This window comes from Lepisma saccharinum, chromosome 15, assembly GCF_977018435.1.
Source record: "Lepisma saccharinum chromosome 15, izLepSacc3.1, whole genome shotgun sequence".
Classification (NCBI taxonomy): Eukaryota; Metazoa; Arthropoda; class Insecta; order Zygentoma; family Lepismatidae; genus Lepisma; species Lepisma saccharinum.
The window spans coordinates 56,239,814-56,262,503 of NC_139243.1; the positions used below are offsets into that span (position 1 = coordinate 56,239,814).

At 36.3% G+C, this 22,690-nt stretch overlaps 1 protein-coding gene across 1 annotated transcript in view; it reads right to left on the bottom strand.

Annotated features, from left to right (window-relative positions):
* Nucleotides 1-22,690, bottom strand: part of LOC145999712 (angiotensin-converting enzyme-like) — a 292,863-nt gene that overhangs the window by 144,352 nt on the left and 125,821 nt on the right. The window contains exons 8-9 of the mRNA XM_083136993.1: nt 21,991-22,115; nt 2,147-2,286 (exon numbers count right to left, since the gene is read on the bottom strand). Coding sequence (XP_082993119.1) covers nt 2,147-2,286; nt 21,991-22,115 — 265 coding nt within the window. The remainder of the gene's footprint in view (nt 1-2,146; nt 2,287-21,990; nt 22,116-22,690) is intronic.

Here is a 22,690-nt window from a genome sequence, read left to right on the forward strand (position 1 = left end):
AGCGCTACAGCCCTTTGAAGGGCCTTGGCTTACCTACCGACTGCTGGTCTCCCTCCCACATTGTTCCGCCGTCACCTGTTATAGCGTGGAGGTCTCAGACCAGTGTTGGGGTGACGGGTGATCAGCCCGACGAACCCCTAGCCGTTATTGTAGATCTTCTTGACCAGGTTACGCTCACTCACTCACTCGGAGCTTCCCAATTTCCTCACGATGGTGGGTTGCCACCGGCCCTATACGTAGGCCGAATAAATTCCGACCAGAGCCGGATTCGAACCTACGCCGTCCCGCAGCGAACGATCTCAAGACGAGTGAACGCCTTAACCCGCTCGACTACGGAGGAGGACTTAAAGATTTGATTGCCAGGCGGAAAAGTCGAATTACCATTTGATTCGTCGTACTTTGAAGTTGTTCCGTTTTGTTTTCTCCATAAGGAATACGTAAGATTCTGTTAATTTCTATTCCACATATTTTACAAACATCGTACCCAGCTTAATATACAATTTTAAGAAACGCTTCCACTTGCAACATGGAGAGCAATTCATACTCTGGGGCACAACGTGTTTTTAGTAGCAGTGCCTATTTCGACGATAATGAAATAAATACACCAACTATAGAGTGTCTCAACCTTAATAGACAGTATGGGTTAAATGGACCGCGGCGTTGCCAGATCAACAAACGGAGGAGCATCGAGTCGCTGTTAATCGCTAATGATTGTGACAAATTTAGTTCCTTAATATCGTATAGGAAATCTTCAAAATCTATGTATTTGATGCATTTTGAAAAAGAAAAAATAGGTACCTCAAGATTTGCATGTACATCTTTATATTTCGACCTAACTATTTACTATTTTACATTTGCATAATATGTGTAATACACGCAACTATTGTTACTTCTTTCGTTGAATGTTGTATCTTTTACATAAACAGAATTAAATAAATACAAAACAAACATTAAGATATATTTTTTTCCGGAAAATAAAGCACACTGCACTTCTTACGAAACGGGGCACCTGCCTGCAACTGAATTGTAACCTTGGTGGCGCGCAATGAATTTGATACGCGAGACAGCCAGCATAAATAAAGTACGATTGCGGAATAAATTACGGTGTTGTGGAGTAACAATGCATTCTAAAAATAACTTCAAACAATGGTCAACACTTTTCTCGCTTGGTCTGCACGTGTATCGCGACAAACCGAAAAGTTTCTCGCTAACCAACTTTTTCGTGTTACGGTCTGATGATTTATACAAATAACCAATGCATATATATATATATATATAACTCTCCTATTAAGCAAATTAATTTACTCAGGCGAAGAATATCATATCTACAAACATCATAGATCCCATAGAAAAATAAAACTGTTCAAGCGGTTTCATATTTATGGCTTTTGAGGTATTTACTAGACAAAATTAAGTGTTTTGCAAAATTGCATAATTATGGAAATTTCAGATCACATGAAGTTATGACAGGTTATATAAATCCGTCAGTAAATAGAGCATAAAACTCTACAGGATAATGATTTCACTGTTTGAAATTTATGACTTTTACATTTTGTAACATCTGGCGACGCAGCGGTAGTAGAGAAGGACAGAGCTATTGGGAAAACTCATGTATTAGAGAGAGAGAGAGAGAAGGAAGTACTCCATTTACTTCCATACTGACTTTAAAGGTTGAGAAACACTTTTCTTTATATAGTGAGAAACAGTCACAAGTCACTGTCACGCGTGTTTGGATATTGCATAATGCTTCCATACATGTTCAGTAATATCTGCAGATATTACATGATGGTTCAACACTTTTGAATCGCCCTGTATAATAGGCAATTACCTATACATAGCTATATTAACGTAAAGGTATAAAAATATATGAAAAAGTGGTTCACCATCGGTAAACGCTGTACCATAGAGAATTCGCCATTCAAAAGCACCGTTGCTTCCAAAAAAATTGTTTCCATACTCTGTTCCTCCACCAATAAACATGTGAGACGGAACGGGATTGCGTGGAGGGGGATAAGCGACTGCGGTTACCAGCCTTCCTAGCAGCGTGTACTGCTTCGCTCTTCCCCCTCGATTTTCTACCCTTCCCTGCCGCTATGCGCGACCTTCTTCCAGAGATTCCGTGGAGAGAGTACAGATAAGTGCTTACCTTCTCCAGCGCTCTCTGGTAAAGGAAGTTGATGTCCTCTTCGTCCTTGTCCTGAGCCTTGGCCAGGAGCCCCTCGGCCTCCATGTGGGTTGGGTTCAGCACCGAGAGTCCAATGGCGTCGCCGACTGCTTCGTCGATGCCTGTGGGGGGAAGGAAAGCAACTCAGCGAAAGTGGATCTGTGACAAGTTGCCCACCAGGGCAATTAATAAAACCAGCTGCATTGTGGAACGAGACAGCCTCGATCGGCTGCCAACAAGGAGAGGGCAAGTGGATTGTTTAAGGTCCAGGAATTTTAAATAAATTCAATTGCGGTCCAGGAGAGAAAATTGGATCTGGACCCTAAATAACTTTTTTAAAAGTACCAGGTGGTTATAATTAAAATGACGGTGTTCAGAGTGGTACAGCACGGGCTGTAATGAGAGTAGCAGTCTGAAACTTCGTAGATATGATAATGAAGCAATGCGCTCGCGAATTATGCAAAAAAAAAAAAAAAAAAAAAAAAAAAAAAAAAAAAAAAAAGTTCCAATTCTCGCCACCAGGGTAAAAAACGGCGCTGTAAGCAGTCAAAACGTGGAATTTTCCATAACACTGACGTCAAAGTCGCTGAAATTGCCTAACCATTGTGTGAGCTCCCTGGTTGTTGTTGGTGACGCTTGTTGCTTTTTCCTTTAGTAATGTTCATGTAATTCGAATAGTGAAATTGTAGCGATATTTTATTACAAAGAGTATTGTTTTCTGCGATTTATAGTGTTTTTCCTGTAACTATACCAAGTTTTGACTGCTTACAGCGCCATTTTTTACCCTGGTGGCGAGAATTGGAACTATTTTTTTTTTTTTTTTTTCATAATTCGCGAGCGCATTGCTTCATTAGCATATCTACGAAGTTTCAGACTGCTACTCTCATTACAGCCCGTGCTGTACCACTCTGAACACCGTCACTTTAATTATAACCACCTGATATTTCAATTCGGCCCAGGGACCTGTTTTCCGGATGGATTTAAATACAATCCATGTACCTTTTGTGAATGAAGCAATACACAAGTTGTACCGAATTTAATTTAATTTAAAAAATGAGAAAAATTGTTCCGTTCCTGCAGCAGAAATCAATAGAATTTATTGGTTCTTGGACGGTTAACAACCCTGGTCCACGCAGTGCTTACAGTGGTTTCAGCCATTAGCCGGAGTCTCAACCACAAATGAAAGGGGTTACACTTTCTCAAGCCACTCAAATGTGAACCTTGCTTAGTATACCCTGGACCGCGTTATAAAGACTATCCAGGGTTTTGCGTCTAAATCCATGGCCAGTATAATCCTATATGGATCTTGTGTAATGTTAGTGATTGTCTCTTCATGCATTTCATTTATCATTATTCACCCGATTAGCCAAAACTGGCAAATTAATCAATCAAATAAAACAAGTGAATATACATGACTACTACTACCACTAATAATAATAATAATGAATGCGTATTTAATTAATTATATTATTTGTTATTATTATTATTATCATCAATGCTCTTGTCGATCTCAGTGGCTGAGTGGTTAATACACTACGCTTCGAGGCTAGGGGTTCCGTGTTCGAATTTCGGAAGAAGCATGGATGCCATCTCATCAATTTCATCATATCATCACTAGACCTCGGATTTCAGGTTTTCTCTCTATTTTTTTCCTTTGCAAGTATGTGAAAAATAATAAGTTATGTCAGCATTTTGTTAAAAAACGCAGCAACTGATGAAGTTTTATAGTTCCTAGAAAAAAAAAACTATTTTGCTTGTTAGAACCAATTTTACGTTTATGGGTCTAAATCAAGCCTTTTCTTAGGTTTTTTATATATTTTTTAAGGTTTTACAGGATTTTTTATGTCACACAGAGGCATTTCCTTTGTTTGGCCACGAAAAAAATTCAATCACGAACTTGTTTGAAACGTTCCCTCTGTCGATTTCCCTTCCTCCAAGTCCATGGTGATCTTTCAAAGCTTTAAACAAAGCAAAATGTCTGATTCCACTGTCACCTGCACAATCCAAAGTGGTCTGATCTGTGTAGTCTTCCTCACTTTCGAGTCACTTCTGTGCTTTGTGGCATTCACGCCTTCCAAACTAACATTTCAGCATTGAAGTTTGCACCACTGACTATGTTCTTGTTGAAATATTATTTTCATCATATAAGATGATCCTCCAATGGTAAGTTCTGCCATCGCCGTAGGGTTAGGCAACACACATAACGTTATGCAAGATAGTGCATATTTCAGGATACAGGTGTCCGTCCCATTTTCATTGCCGGTGACTATACCTAATCAGTATTTTTCAGGAATTTTGAACTATTTTAACTTTTTTTGTACCTACTTCAGGATTTTTCGAGCCTAACATACATAATCAATTCTTTATCGTTTTGACAGAGTAACTAATGTCTGGCGTCTGGGCCTACGGCCAGTATCTTCCTCTGAAGGTCTGTGATTTGTCCTCATGTGTGCTGAGTACCTTTTAACAGCCTCAGATTTCAACCTATGAGGATAATATTAGTAGACCTCGGATTTTTAGGTTCTAAAAACTGTGCTTTTAGGTTCTTAAAATAGGTTCTAAAAATCCTAAAATACGTTCCAAAAATCTTAAAATAGGTTCTAAAAATCCTAAAATAGGTTCTAAAAATCCTAAAACAGGTTCTAAAAATCCTAAAATAGGTTCTAAAAATCTTAAAATAGTTTCTTAAAATCCAAAAATCTTAAAATAGGTTCCAAAAATCCTAAAATACGTTCCAAAAATCTTAAAATAGGTTCTAAAAATCCTAAAATAGGTTCTAAAAATCTTAAAATAGGTTCTAAAAATCCTAAAATACGTTCCAAAAATCTTAAAATAGGTTCTAAAAATCCTAACATAGGTTCCATAAATCCTAAAATAGGTTGTACAAATACTAAAATAGATTCCAAAAATCTTAAAATAGGTTCTAAAAATCCTAAAATAGGTTCTAAAAATCTTAAAATAGGTTCTAAAAATCCAAAAATCTTAAAATAGGTTCCAAAAATCCTAAAATAGGTTCCAAAAATCTTAAAATAGGTTCTAAAAATCCTAAAATAGGTTCCAAAAATCCTAAAATCGGTTCTAAAAATCCTAAAATATCTTCCAAAAATCTTAAAATAGGTTCTAAAAATCCTAAAATAGGTTCCAAAAATCTTAAAATAGATTTTAAAAATCCTAAAATAGGTTCCAAAAATCCTAAAATAGGTTCTAAAAATCCTAAAATAGGTTCCAAAAATCTTAAAATAGGTTCTAAAGATCTTAAAATAGGTTCTAATGATCTTAAAAGAAGTTCTAAAAATCCTAAAATAGGTTCCAAAAATCTTAAAATAGGTTCTAAAAATCCTAAAATAGGTTCTAAAAATCCTAAAATAGGTTCCAAAAATCTTAAAATAGGTTCCAAAAATCCTAAAATAGGTTTTAAAAATTCTGAAATAAGTTCTAAAAATATTAAATTAGACTCAAAAGATCCTCAAGTAGGTTCCAAAAAACTTCAATGCTAGTACAAAATTCCTGATAAATACTGATTAGATACATTCGTTAAGAAAATCTCAAGAACAGTAAGAAATTTTAATTAATTTTCTAACCAAATTTTCATTTCTATGCATCATTTTCAAAATAACCCACAAATTATTGCGATACTATTCTTGTTCTATTAACAAAAGTTACTTGTTGGCATAAAAAATGATTTAGTATGTAAACTTTGCTGCGCAATATCAGGGTGGCTACTCACATGGAATTCTTTGAATTCCGGAATTATGCGAGAATTACTTACTGGCTGTGGAAATCATGCATGGATTTTGGTAACACATGAAAAAAGATACAAGCAGATGCTTCATTTTATCTTATCTTTCAACGGAAACATAGTCAGTGGTGCAAATTTGAATGTTGAAATGTTGCAAGGCGTGAATGCCACAATAGAAACGAACTGACGCCAAAGTGAGAAAGACCGCATGCATCAGAAGTTTGCCCGTTGGACTGTGCAGGCAGTACAGGCGATTGGCTGCCAAAAACTGGGAAGGGGAGGGGGCACGGACAATTTACTTTCTCTTAGTAGACAAGACTTAGCATTAGGAGTGCATAGTGTGGGGGTAAAAGTAGGAGACAACTGCCCCTCTCTAATGGCCGCCACTGTGTGCAGGTAACAGTGGTGTCGGACATTTTGTTTTGTTTAGAGCTTTGAAAAACATCATGGACTTGGAGGGTGGGGGGAAATCGACAGAAAACTTGTTTCACACACTCAAGTCATTGAATTGTTTCGTCACCAAACCGAGTAAATACCTCTGTAAGATATAAAAAAAGACCCCGTAAAACGTAAAAATATATATAAAAACCTTTAAAAAGATTTAGCTATTTTAGGCACACAAACCTAAAATACGTTCTATCAAGCAAAATAGGTTATTTTAGGCACTATCAAACTTTGTCAGTTGTTGCGTTTTGTAATCAAACGCTGACATAACTTGTTATTTCCTATTTACCTACAAAGGTAAAAATAGGGTAAAAACCTAAAATCCAAGATCTAGCTTATTAGTTATGTATTTTAGTGGTAAGGGGCTGGGCCCCGCATTATGTAACGGGTGCAAAATAGCCTAAGTGCTGACACACCCAAAATTTTAAATTAGATCACTCAATTATCGTTTAGACATTATTTTTTTTAGGCAGGACAGTTATACAAATTTTGGCTACTTAACGTCGCGTAATTTAGATAATGGATACTATCTCTAATGTTATTCCGTCCTTCTACCTATTCACGTAGTAATAACAATAATACTAGTTAATTTATTTATTGTTATGAATAGCCCTATAAATCATATTAAAGTATTTTATATTATTATCATAACTAGAGCCCGGAAGTTTGGCAAAATGCCTCTTTTTATTTACTGCATATATTGATAAAATTTTTCCGGATATACGTTTTTTATGTTAATTTGAATGATTTAGAAGCCTTTTAATTTTGCCTATTTTGCCTATTTGGGACCCCACTGCCTATTTTTAATTATAATGCCTTTTTCCGCCTTTTTCAATGAAATTTGACAATTTCTTTAAAAAAATGTGTATATAAATTATTTTTATCCCAAAAAAACGTTGTTGGCATTTATTTTTCTTCCGTTTATTACGTGAATAATTTTCGCCTTATTTAAGTAATATTGAACTCACGCATGTTTCAACATTGCTGAAGGAGAAAAGTGTGAGAAAAAGTATTTCATGCTCAGTTAGGATATTGGCTTTCGGTTTACATTTCCTTGTGCATGATTGACTGCTGAAGTGGAGAGGTTGATTTCGAACACAAAGAAGATATTTCTGAAATCTCCCTCTCGAACCCGAAAATTTCAGGAAGTTACGCCTGAGCTTAGTTTTCCTCCGCAACCAGTCTTGACAAGATGGGGAACCTGGATATCAGCAGCTATATATTATGCTAACAACCTTGAAAAAATCAGTGAGGTTATCGATGCTCATCCAGAAAATGAAGCGGCTTCAATTCGTGAAGTGAAAATCTCCTGTGCTATTCAGAACTGAAGAATGAACTGTCGTTTATTTTTGCACATTATGGTGCATTGCCAGAGACAATTACAAAGCTATAAAAAAGAGGTGAGACTCTTGTAGCATCCATGAAAATCTTCGAGGAATCTATGCAGCAGATGATGGAAGTGCCAGGAGAAAAGGGGTCAGCTGTTGCGGAAAAGTGCAAACGGGTAGTGAGTGCAAATAAGGACTTGAAACAATTTAAAACAATTTGTGATATTCTAAAAGATGAAAATGCTGTTACCAAAATGAGCCCAGCTACATTAGCTTGTTCTATGTATGCTCCAATAACTTCTGTCGAAGTAGAAAGATCATTTTCTATTATGAAAAACATTCTCTCTGACAGACGACTATCAATGAATGTTGAGAACTTAAAAAAACACCTTGTAGTTATGTGCAATCAAGACGGAGAAAATTGAAATGCTCTTCCCAATGTAGATTTTAACATGTTGCCAGAAATTATATATAAAAGTAAGCGACTTCCAAATGTGTCATGTTTTCGGTTTATTTTGCCTTTTTTTACATTTTTAGTGCCTATTTTCCACATTATAAATGCCTTTTTGCCTGCCTATTTTAACGAAAATAAATGCCTGAACTTCCGGACTCTAATCATAACTTGTGAGACACTTGGTTCAGACTCCCCCTCCCTCTTTCAGTGAACTCTACGAAACACGACAGATGTCGTTGTTGTAAACTTTCTACAAAATAACTTAAAGTTACATTAATTCTTATACCTTTTAAAAGAGAACGTAGATAATGTGAAAAATTAAAGTGCAATAAATTATGCCATGTTGTTTTTAACGATATGGTGTAAGTTGAACAAATATCACCACGTTTTTTTAAGTAGTCCATGAAAATGTATTTTAGCATCCTTATATTACTATCTGACAAAATTTTATGATCAATTCATTGTTCTAATTCCACTTCGTGTTTATAGTATACTTCTTCCACATTACTTCTAATCTATTTGAAAACTTTATAAAACAAAAACAAAAAAAGTCAATGTCCAAAGTGCTCAATGCATTTGCTTGAAACTGATAAACGTGTCAAATGAGTTGTCTCATTTGAATACCAGATACCCTCTTTCCATCAGACTTGTACTTTATATTTTTTATGCAGTGAGATTATATATTTTTTTATCTGTATCTGAAATATTGTCAAGTGAATCACTTATCAACAGAACCTGGTTTTATGTTTCCTGTTATTTCAGTTAACTTTTATCATGACGAGAGTTTAAAATCCTACTTTTGCAGTCGTGAGGCAAATGAATTATCCCAGGTTCGAATCTCGGCCTGGGCATGAATGTTTGTGAGCAAGGGCGCCCGCAGGGAGGGGCCAGGGGGGCACATGCCCCCCTCTGAGATTTCTGGAAAAAGTTAATGTAATTCGAATTATGAAATTGTAACAATATTTTATAACAAAAAGATTGTTATCTATGACTTACAGACCGTAAGCTACAGCAACTATTATTATTATTATTATTATTTTAAGTAGGGTTACATTTAGACTTAAAGTCTATTTTACATTGATTCTCTCTCTCTCTCTCTCTCTCTCTCTCTCTCTCTCTATATATATATATATTATATATATATATATATATATATATATATATATATATATATATATATATATATATAGGGTGTCGCAAAACTCTTTCAACAACTCTTAGGTGCTGATAGATATCATAAAAACAATAACTTTTCCCTATAAAGTTTACCTCGAAAGCGCTTAGTTTCTGCGCTATAAGCGCTTAAAACCTATCCTGTACGTATGCAACCCAACACAGCAAACGCTTGTTCTGACATAACTACCAGGGGCGCGTGGCAGGGTTGCCACTAGCGTTCCTCGTTAAGAAAGACGACTTCAAAACAACAACTTGGGAGTCTTTCCTGAGCAAAATCCAAAGCATTGATACTTGCGATGTTGTAAGAAGCATTGACATTATTTATAAACTGACCAACACAAATAATGGGCAGACTGAAATTCAAGATTACTCATTCTAAAATATCTCCATAATTGATTGATTGATTGATTGATTTGGTTTATTTTAATTCGCTTTTCTGCCACCTTTGGCTAATCGCGAAGATGAGGATGATATGATGAAATAACAAATGACACCAACGTCTAGGCCAGGATTTAAACTCGAGACACCTGGAGCCTTAGCGAGCTGTGCTAACCACATCACCACGGAGTGTTTCGTGTATCATGCAATATCAACAATTGCAAGGGACACGTGACATAGGGGAAATCCACGAACGAACAAATGTGAACATGATGTGTTTGCTGCCTCGTTTCGAACACGCAGACTCTAATGTTATTGCAATTTATTTATTAGAAAATTGTGAACTAGCTCTATGCCGAATCGAGTTTGTTATAAAAAGCAGGCAAACCTCTATACTGAAGAGAAACAAAAATCTCCGGCAAATTAATATTCTTGAGCCACTTCGGTGACTGAGTACGTTTAGTAATCAACACATTATCTCTTTACCGAATGTTCCGGACACGAGTTCCAACCTGGACAAAGGTGTCACTGGATCTTTCGTCCTCGTATTTACTATTTGCCTGAAAGTGCAGTAAAATTACGTACAATAAGAAGAATAGAAATTCACAAGAATCATCCCGGAAATTCATCTAGATGTCAGAATTTCTCTCGTTTGCTACAAAACGTTGTTTCCAGGGTGAACTAAAAGTTGATATTTTGGTGCCTTTCGAAAATGTTACTCTTACATTTCAATGTTGATATCAAGTTGCTGCAATGAATGATAAATATGTACAATTTATGACGTGTACTCAATGGTTTCCTTTTGATTATATTTTTTCACGCACAAGAATGCTAAGCAAAGACACAAAATGAGAAAACTAATTCCCACACATCCTAAATTACGAGGATTTCGCGATAACTCCGAGACCAGTACAAGAGCTGTTGGTCACGAGTTTGTAGTGGGTCATCGGTTACTATGGAGCTTGTTCATGACGAAGGACTTCACCCGTATCACTATCAGAGGGAGCATGCAATGTGTCCACAAGATTTTGGTAATCGAGTTCGATTTGTTACTTGGCTTTTAGATCAATGTGCAGTATTGCCCGACTTTCCTTCAAGAATCCTCTTCACTGACGAGGCAATCTTCACGCGGGAAGGCATATTTAACACGCACAATATGTACGAAAGAAGAAATCCTTACGCAACATTCGCACATGGGCATCAACAGCATTACAGTGTAAATGTGTGGGCAGGTATAATTGACAAGCATTTAGTTGGTCCCTATTTGCTGCCTGGTCGCGTAAATGTTGAGGTATATTGTGTGTTTCTTCACCATACCTTGCCTGAGCTCATTGAGGAAGTTCCGTTAAACATTAGACAGATAATGTGGTTCAAGCACGACGGTGTATCTTTCTGTAATCTTTCCAGGGCGTTGGATTGGTCACGAAGGCATGGATGTCTGTGAGTGTCCATTCATCAATTTCATCACGTCATCACTCATCCTCATCTTCGCAAATTAGCCAAAAGTGGCACAAAAAGCGAAGTAAAATAAAGCAAATCAATCAATCAAAGAAGTAGTATAGTAATGTGCATTCTACGCCACCCCTGATTTTTTGACCTCTAAGAAAATCGCACCATAACCTCAAAAACTCACTTTCTCTCAACGTTCCGCGCCTCATTTATTGCGCTGACGATGTTTCACAGCGGAGAAAAGCAGTAATGAGTAAATGCACTTTCTCATCCTAGAAGGATGAATGCATCTTATCGTAATTTTCCAAGTCCGGCAATGTTTATATATCGTGACCTTTGTAAACCTCTCGGAACGATGTGATCTCTCTGCCACACACACACGCGCGCGCGCGCCTCTCATTATTTCCGTATTGTGACGTGTTTTTTTTTCAAGCAAACAAATAAATAATAATAATTCTTTTTTTTTTTTAGGATTCCTGGTCCCTATAACCCGCCAGGGTGTGCGTGGTGCCCAACCAAAAAAAAAGGTTCTAACGGCTGCGGTTAGATAACCACACCTCTGTCGAGTTTCACGTGTTTTTTTTCTCAAAGGTCCTATGGGAAACCTCTGTTTGTCAAAAATTCGAGATATTTGCAATTTAACGCAGGACTTGGAAAAAATTTTCGGAAAATTTTTGGTTCCATGACGACCTATGTTTATTTTGGTATGGGTGGACAGAGGACACCGAGACTCGACCGACGCACTAAACCCGACCTTTCTACGACTATTCGTTCAAAAGTTACGAGTGATCAAAGATTTTGGGAGGTGGGCTAACTTCTTACAACTTGACCCCAGGACCACCAAAACTTGGTACACGTATTCTACACCTCCAAAATCGACAGGGGGGGGGGTTATCTAACGATACCAGGATGGGGGTGTTTTTCGATATATTTTTTCGATAACTCTTACCATTTTCGAGATATTTGCAATTTAAGATTTTTTTTAACGCTGTGGACTTAGAAAATTTTCGATTGATGAAAAAATTGGTTCCATGACGACCTATGTTTATTTTGGTATGGGTGGACAGAGGACACCGAGACTCGACCGACACACTAAACCCGACCTCTCTACGCGTACTCTACGTCACCAAAAAAAAATCGACAAGGGGAGATTTTTCGATAACTCTCATTGTTTGCAAAATACTTAGGTTTTCTTTTTGATAGACGACAACGACGGAGTCATCAATGAGTAAACATCTGAACTCGGTGAACAAGTCTACTTCTGCAAACATTCCCCGAGTGTGCTTGCGTGTGTGTATATGTGACGTCGACCTGTTAAGAATGTCACGTCAATAATACTATAGTTCAAATCACAAACCCTGACACCTTCTGTAAACAAAACCACCTGCATGCAGAAAGCATTGCAAACTCATAGAAGTAAAATAATCCACACGAAAATCCAGCGTTGTTACAGGATTTATTACGTAAGGTAAAACAATGGCAAATTTGTAGTATGGGATACGCTGTCGCAAATGACGTCTCACTTTAAACCCAATGCTTTTTCTTTTGTACTTATTGCTTCACCTTTATGATTAACTCTTTGCACCAGTAATCAGTTCCCATAAATTTGGCTTTTTTTGCATGCGAATTGAATATATTTTACTTGCATCTCTTTAGACAAAATGATATAACATGATAATGTATATTTCTAAGGATGATATAGATAGGAGTGTATTTGAAATTTGTTTGTAGATTTTATGTAAATTGTATCTTATGTAAATGAAATATATAATGCAGCAATATGCAATGCTGTAAGTCCAATAAATATATTGATGATGATGACAAAGAAAGTTAGTAAATTTATTGCGGTTGGAAACTTTGACAAGCATCCTAATAACGATTTTTGTTCCGCCAAATAGAGTGCACTTCGTAAAATAACTTGGTGACAGGGCAAGGCAAGATAAGTGTGAACATTTTGTAGTAATATGCATTGTAACTTTCAATGAGCTTAGAGATTTGTGTACATAATAATATTTTATAACATTGGTTATTTTCTAAAAATAATCATGTGAACAGCAAGGAAGTAGTGCAACTTAGTAATATTGCCTGACTTATCCTTAGAAAAATAACATGCCGAGTTCTGTGCGTGCGGGAAGGTCTCAGTGTTCTCCGAACTTCTTTCCAAAACACCAGCAAGGACAGCCTTTGAAAAGGGGTGAGAAACAGATTCTACTCAATATTTATGTAACGTTCTGTCAGTGGTATCCTGAGAAACCAGTAAATGAAGTGGCTAAGTTGGTATCCCAGTGCAGTGGTGTGTCAGTGTCTGCAGTTTTAAGGGTTATGAAAGAGAGAATGACCGGGAGAGTAACAATGTATGCGGCTGCATATTCGTCTGAAGTTTTGAGAGCGGGTTCTCACATTCAGAGGCTCTTATATAAAATGAATAGGTGCGGCGAACTATGAGTGTAACAGCAGATGATTGCGGTCATGGATCAGCTGACGCGGAGTGATACATCGAATCGGTGAGACCGTTTGTTTACAGAAGGTGTCAGGGTTTGTGATTTAGACCTTAGCTTGGATAAGTCATAACCTTCTTTTTTTATAGAGAAAAGAGAGAGAGAGAGAGAGAGGGTCATGTAACTGGTGATTTGCTTGGCTAAGGGGAATTTTCTGAGAATTCTTTCCATTCCAAATATTCTTTGTATATGTGTGTGTGTGTGTGTGTGTGTGGTTGTGTAGAGATTGATGCGCTTATGTATGTGTGTAAACATTAAGGCATTGACTTGTTAAGAATGTTACATCAATAATACTGTCTCGGGAATGTTATGCTCTTTTTTTTCTCTATAAAAAAGAGAAATTTGTGTTGATTGTTTGGTTAAAAAGAATTTCCTAATTATTTGTTTTGTCACAAGAATTGTTTGCATTCCAAACATTCCTAAGTGTTTGCATCAAGATTGATACACTTACAGCTATATATGTGCATTAACTTGTTAAGAATATCACATCAATAATACCGGCTCGGAAATGTCATGTCCTCTTCCTCTATAGAAGGTCATATAAAATGTGCTAATTGGTTGGCTAAGGGGGATTTCCTGATTAGTAAATTGAGGTTATAAATACGTACGTATAAAGGTTTTGCTAATATGGAATGCTAAAGCTCAGTACTTGGCTCTCTCAGGGATTCGAATTCTATTAGGTTAAACAGCATAGAAATTTCACAGCAAGAATTCTCATATTTACTGACGATATTCTTAACAACCTGTGTTGTGATTCCACTATAAACTGTATACAAAATATGCAGTCCCTAGAATGAGATGGACGAGGCTTATGAACCTCGACCTATACAGTTGTACAATCTGACAATGAATGGATGTTTTTTTTTATTAAGCATAGCAGAGTGTTTTCGCTTATTTTAATATCAGGCAACAATGTTAGAAAGTGGCCCCCAAGAATACAATTTAAAATCACTAATGTGATATGAACTTTTTTACTTGTGTGTATTTGAATATGAAAGTGAGGTACTTTGAATAATTGAGGAGAAAAATCACAAATAAGCTTGCAACGGTATTGGGAGGGGTCACGAGTTCAAACTTCAGACGATTTCTGCTAATCTGCTAAGGCGATATCAGTACGAAAATTTGTAAAAAAGAAGAGGCAATTTTGGCTAATTGCAACGATGAGGATGAATAATGATAATTATGATGAAATTGATGTGTGGCACTTAGAAAACAATACTTCAAAGTGTATTGCACCAACAGCTACCCCCTCCCCAAATACAAGGCAGTTAACAGAGGTGTATATTTGTTGGTTTACTACTCTGAGGGCTTAAGTTAAAGTTACTATGTTTACCTATAGCTGTACATATTAAAAAAAAGAAATGACCTGAGCAATAAAATATAACAATACCGATTCTGGCTTTTTGTCGGATGACGTTGTTGCAATCCCACACCCTGATGGCGTATAGACTTAAATGTTTTGCATAACATGAAATATTGTTAATGGGAATGTGTTGTTTCTAATGTTCAATATAGAAAGCAGATAACAGGAAAAAAGAAGAATAAGAAATGTTGCAGGTAGATACGGAGCCTCAGCCCAAACACATATGATCAGACAGGATGTCAACAATGCATTCATAACTAACATGTAATTATTCAAAAATTGAAATAGTGCAGTGGGAAGCAACCAACTAACTAACTCTCTAGGCTTTTTTTAAACCCGAAGAGAGCAAATACAAGCACAAGCGTAAATAATTAAATAAGTTACAAGGGGGTGAGACATGGTTCGAATTTTTTGATCTAGGAATGGATGCAGACAGGTACTAAGTTTTGTGTGTGGACACAATTGATAACGGAAAAATCCTCTTCAACACAATAACATAGTGGTAATGTTGGTTTTGCCTTGTTCCCATCGATAACATAGTGGTTACACGAAAGAAAGAAAGAAAAAAAAATTGAAACACACTGTCCCCTATTTGGAAATATGACATTTCCGAGCCAGTATTATTGATGTGATATTCTTAACAAGTTAATGCACATATATAGCTGTAAGTGTATCAATCTTTATGCAAACACTTAGGAATGTTTGGAATGCAAACAATTCTTGTGACAAAACAAATAATTAGGAAATTCTTTTTAACCAAACAATCAACACAAATTTCTCTTTTTTATAGAGAAAAAAAAAGAGCATAACATTCCCGAGTCAGTATTATTTATGTAACATTCTTAACAAGTCAATGCCTTAATGTTTACACACATACATAAGCGCATCAATCTCTACACAACCACACACACACACACACACATACACACACACACACACACACACATACAAAGAATATTTGGAATGGAAAGAATTCTCAGAAAATTCCCCTTAGCCAAGCAAATCACCAGTTACATGACCCTCTCTCTCTCTCTCTCTCTTTTCTCTATAAAAAAAGAAGGTTATGACATATCCAAGCTAAGGTCTAAATCACAAACCCTGACACCTTCTGTAAACAAACGGTCTCACCGATTCGATGTATCACTCTGCGTCAGTTGATCCATGACCGCAATCATCTGCTGTTACACTCATAGTTCGCCGCACCTATTCATTTTATATAAGAGCCTCTGAATGTGAGAACCCGCTTTCAAAACTTCAGACGAATATGCAGCCGCATACATTGTTACTCTCCGGGTCATTCTCTCTTTCATAACCCTTAAAACTGCAGACACTGACACACCACTGCACTGAGATACCAACTTAGCCACTTCATTTACTGGTTTCTCAGGATACCACTGACAGAACGTTACATAAATATTGAGTAGAATCTGTTTCTCACCCCTTTTCAAAGGCTGTCCTTGCTGGTGTTTGAAAACAAGTTCGGAGAACACTGAGACCTTCCCGCACGCACAGAACTCGGCATGTTATTTTTCTAAGGATAAGTCAGGCAATATTACTAAGTTGCACTACTTCCTTGCTGTTCACATGATTATTTTTAGAAAATAACCAATGTTATAAAATATTATTATGTACACAAATCTCTAAGCTCATTGAAAGTTACAATGCATATTACTACAAAATGTTCACACTTATCTTGCCTTGCCATGTCACCAAGTTATTTTTACCAAGTGCACTCTATTTGGCGGAACAAAAATCGTTATTAGGATGCTTGTCAAAGTTTCCAACCGCAATAAATTTACTAACTTTCTTTGTCATCATCATCAATATATTTATTGGACTTACAGCATTGCATATGGCTGCATTATATATTTCATTTACATAAGATACAATTTACATAAAATCTACAAACAAATTTCAAATACACTCCTATCTATATCATCCTTAGAAATATACATTATCATGTTATATCATTTTGTCTAAAGAGATGCAAGTAAAATATATTCAATTCGCATGCAAAAAAAAAGCCAAATTTATGGGAACTGATTACTGGTGCAAAAGAATTAATCATAAAGGTGAAGCAATAAGTACAAAAGAAAAAGCATTGGGTTTAAAGTGAGACGTCATTTGCGACAGCGTATCCCATACTACAAATTTGCCATTGTTTTACCTTACGTAATAAATCCTGTAACAACGCTGGATTTTCGTGTGGATTATTTTACTTCTATGAGTTTGCAATGCTTTCTGCATGCAGGTGGTTTTGTTTACAGAAGGTGTCAGGGTTTGTGATTTGAACTATAGTATTATTGACGTGACATTCTTAACAGGTCGACGTCACATATACAATTATTTTCCTGTAGTTTACGGTTATTACAAGCATAAGAAAACAGTTTTTTCTTTGTGACGTTTCAGGAGAACACACGCTCCTTTCATCAGACATTTATTTTCATTTTGACTAAAGATACAGTTATAACAATGGTTAGTAATTTTTAAACAAAAAGAATCTGTTATATAATGGATGTTGTCAATGTTACATTGTTGTAATATAGCAACTTAACTGTGAAAAAAGCAGTCTATTTTATTTTTATTTTAGATTTTTTTTTTTTTTTTTTTTTTTAATTATGAATCCCAAATATCATCAGGTAATTCAAATTCATCATTGTTTTCACAAAGTCTCTTGATGTTTTCTGTTACATTAAATTTTAAAGATGGTGGCTTACTCCATTTGTGAAAAAGAAAACTCCACACTGGATCTATGTTACCATTTTCATTATTTAATTTATTCCAGTGTTCTTCTGCAATGAACGAGGCTTCCCAGACATTCAACTCTGTGTTTCCCGTTAATCTTTTTAAAACCCTTCTCTTTTTAATCAAATGCTTCTCTTCGATGATATGAGTTGACAAACCTGTTCTTGGGTTTAGATTTATAATGTCCAAATCATGTTCGTGCCATCTTATTGCCATTTTCCTTGCTGTTTGTCCCACATAATCTTTTGAACATGAACAACTTATATTATATATTCCTGTGGTTTCCACATCTGGTAGCGAGTTTCTCATTTTGAATTCATTAAATGTACATTCCAAACTTCTTGGTGATTTAAAAACAATTTTGAAATTAAAACTTCTAAAAATTTTTGCAATTTTATGTGAGAATCCCTTGTGGAATGGAATGCACACAAATTTCTTTTCAACAGATTTTTCATCTTTGTCTGTATTTCTCTTTTCCTTTAGTTTTCTTGCAACTTGTTTTTTGATTTGGTTTATTCTGTTAGTGTGAAAGCCATTTTCTTTTGCTATATTAAAGAGCCTTTCTTCTTCATTTTTGATATCCTCATTATTAGAACATAGTCTTTGTGCTCTCAGGAAAAAATTTAAAAATATGTTATCCATTGTTGTACGCGAATGTTCTGATTTGGCATGGATGTATTTTTCCCCCGCTAATTTTTTTCTATGGACTGATGTTTGAATTGTTGAGTCAGTTGTCTTAATTTGCAGATCAAGGAAAGAAATTACATTGTTATTCATGGGTTCGCAAGTGAATTTTATGCGACGATGTGATTCATTTAACGATTTAAATACGTCCATGATGGTGTTCTCATTTTTAGCAATAATTAGCACATCATCTACATATCTGATGTAGAGTTTGATATCCGCACCTATCGCATTAACAATTGGAGATTCTATGTAATGAAGGAAAATGCTGGAGATGATTCCGGATACTGGGTTTCCCATTGATAGACCATTATTTTGCTGATAGATTTTGCCATCAAATATAAAGTAATTGTAATTTGCACATGAATGAAAATGGTAACATAGATCCAGTGTGGAGTTTTCTTTTTCACAAATGGAGTAAGCCACCATCTTTAAAATTTAATGTAACAGAAAACATCAAGAGACTTTGTGAAAACAATGATGAATTTGAATTACCTGATGATATTTGGGATTCATAATTAAAAAAAAAAAAAAAAAAAAATCTAAAATAAAAATAAAATAGACTGCTTTTTTCACAGTTAAGTTGCTATATTACAACAATGTAACATTGACAACATCCATTATATAACAGATTCTTTTTGTTTAAAAATTACTAACCATTGTTATAACTGTATCTTTAGTCAAAATGAAAATAAATGTCTGATGAAAGGAGCGTGTGTTCTCCTGAAACGTCACAAAGAAAAAACTGTTTTCTTATGCTTGTAATAACCGTAAACTACAGGAAAATAATTCTATCATGCAAGCAATGCGTACATACAAGAAAAACTGTCACATATACACACACGCGAGCACACTCGGGGAATGTTTGCAGAAGTTGACTTGTTCACCGAGTTCAGATGTTTACTCATTGATGACTCCGTCGTTGTCGTCTATCAAAAAAAAAAAAAACCTAAGTATTTTGCAAACAATGAGAGTTATCGAAAAATCTCCCCTTGTCGATTTTTTTTGGTGACGTAGAGTACGCGTAGAGAGGTCGGGTTTAGTGTGTCGGTCGAGTCTCGGTGTCCTCTGTCCACCCATACCAAAATAAACATAGGTCGTCATGGAACCAATTTTTTCATCAATCAAAAATTTTCTAAGTCCACAGCGTTAAAAAAATCTTAAATTGCAAATATCTCGAAAATGGTAAGAGTTATCGAAAAAATATATCGAAAAACACCCCCATCCTGGTATTGTTAGATACCCCCTCCCTGTCGATTTTGGAGGTGTAGAATACGTATACCAAGTTTTGGTGGTCCTGAGGTCAAGAGGTAAGAAGTTAGCCCACCCTCAAAAATTTTGATCACTCGTAACTTTTGAACAAATAGTCGTAGAAAGATCGGGTTTAGTGCGTTGGTCGAGTCTCGGTGTCCTCTGTCCACCCATACCAAAATAAACATAGGTCGTCATGGAACCAAAAATTTTCCGAAAATTTTTTCCAAGTCCTGCGTTAAATTGCAAATATCTCGAATTTTTGACTAACAGAGGTTTCCCATAGGACCTTTGAGAAAAAAAAACACGTGAAACTCTACAGAGGTGTGGTTATCTAACCGCAGCCGTTAGACTTTTTTTTTTTGGTTGGGCACCACTCACACCCTGGCGGGTTATAGGGACCAGGAATCCTAAAAAAAACAAAAACAATTATTATTATTTATTTGTTTGCTTGAAAAAAAAAACACGTCACAATACGGAAATAATGAGAGGCGCGCGTGTGTGTGTAGCAGAGAGATCACATCGTTCCGAGAGGTTTACAAAGGTCACGATATATAAACATTGCCGGACTTGGAAAATTACGATAATGTGCATTCATCCTTCAAGGATGAGAAAGTGCATTTACTCATCACTGCTTTTCTGCGCTGTGAAACATCGTCAGCGCAATAAATGAGGCGCGGAACGTGGAGAGAAAGTGAGTTTTTGAGGTTCTGGTGCGATTTTCTTAGAGGTCAAAAAATCAGGGGTGGCGTAGAATACACATTACTATACTACTCAAAGAATCAATCAATCATTAAGTTTAAAGAGCCTTGCAATGATTTCCTTATGAGACGAACACGATTAGCAATAACGCTAGCACAGATAGGAATAATTTTCAAATAAATTGTAAATAACATTACAGTCTGCGTGTTCGAAACGAGGCAGCAAACACATCATGTTTACATTTGTTCGTTCGTGGATTTCCCCTATGTCACGTGTCCCTTGCAATTGTTGATATTGCATGATACACGAAACACTCCGTGGTGATGCGGTTAGCACAGCTCGCTAAGGCTCCAGGTGTCTCGAGTTTAAATCCTGGCCTAGACGTTGGTGTCATTTGTTATTTCATCATATCATCCTCATCTTCGCGATTAGCCAAAGGTGGCAGAAAAGCGAATTAAAATAAACCAAATCAATCAATCAATTATGGAAATATTTTAGAATGAGTAATCTTGAATTTCAGTCTGCCCATTATTTGTGTTGGTCAGTTTATAAATACTGTCAATGCTTCTTACAACATCGCAAGTATCATTAATGTTTTGGATTTTGCTCAGGAAAGACTCCCAAGTTGTTGTTTTGAAGTCGTCTTTCTTAACGAGGAACGCTAGTGGCAACCCTGCCACGCGCCCCTGGTAGTTATGTCAGAACAAGCGTTTGCTGTGTTGGGTTGCATACGGACAGGATAGATTTTAAGCGCTTATAGCGCAGAAACTAAGCGCTTTTGATATAAACTTTATAGGGAAAAGTTACTTGCTTTTATGATATCTAACAGCATCCAAGCGTTGTTGAAAGAGTTTTGCGACACCCTGTATATATATATATACACACACACACACAGGATTTCTATAAATTAGTTATACAAAAGTAACGTGGTGGAACGATTCCGTGGCTACCTCGTTCGCCTGATTTGACCCCCATCGATTTCTCTATCTGGGGTTACATTAAATAACGTGTGTTTGTTCCCCCTCTTCCCAGCAACGTCGACTAGCTGCGGGTTCGGATAACGCAGGCATCGATGCAGACATGCTTCAAAGGGTTTGGCAGGAAATCGAATACCCCTGGGACATTTGCCGTGTGATGAAAGGATCACATATTGAACACTTGTAGAGAAAACTTGAAGATATGTTGCATTCATTGATGTATAAAACATTTCTGTTACAAATACACTTTCTTCACAATTAACGGTTACTTTTGTATAACTAATTTATAGAAACCTTGTACATGCAGAATATGGAAATTACAAATGTATGTAATTTTGGACAAAAACATTAGTAGTAGTAATAATAATAATAATAAATTGTGTGACTGCCCCCCTGAGGAAAAATCCTACTGGCGCCTTTGTTTGTGAATGTCCATTCATCAATTTCATTATATCATCACTCATCCTCATCGCAAATTAGCCAAAAGTGGCACAAAAGGCGAAGTAAAATAAAGCAAATTAATCAATTAATGAAGCAAATGAATAAAACAAAATATCCTTTCATTCCTATTCTCTGTTCGCCGTGAGAACGACGTAAAGAAACAATTAGGCCTATTGAATGGTATGGGATCATCTTACCTCCGTTAATCACATTCCTGAATGCGAATGGTTGGTCTTCAAAGGACATGTAGTACTCTATGTGGCCCATTTCATGCAGCATAACCGAGAGGCTATGCATGTCCACGGAAGCACACATCTTCATCCTGCAACATAGTTTACAAATTATGCAATTAAATATATTTCACCAACCGTATGTCACACATGAAATAAACAAGTCATTACGGTTAAGAAGCCAACTTGTTCTGTACTGTAATACGTATGTACACAAGGGTGCACATCCCCAACAAGGCCAAGGGCGTTACTTTTAGATCATATCATAATCCACACTAAGTGTTTAATTACGACAACGTGTCGGTTTAGGCCCCTTTCGCCGAATGCCCTGGAGACAAATATCTCACCTGAGCAAATTTTCGGCAAAACCGGAATTTCCATTTGGCCGAATTCGCTTTTGCCGAATATTTTTGAAGGGAGCAAATTTTCCCTCGGCTGATGAAATTTCAGGGACTGAAAGGGGTCAGTACAATGGTAGAAAATCCGGGACGATTAAGTACAATGATGTAAAACGTACCCCTATCGATAGACAAGCGTATATATGAATTTGGAAGGGGGCGAAATGTCATAGGTTACCTATGGTAGAATTTTCGTGGGGATGAAGTACACAGATGTAAAACATCACCTTGCCAATAGACAAGCATATCTACGAATGCAATGACTTCAC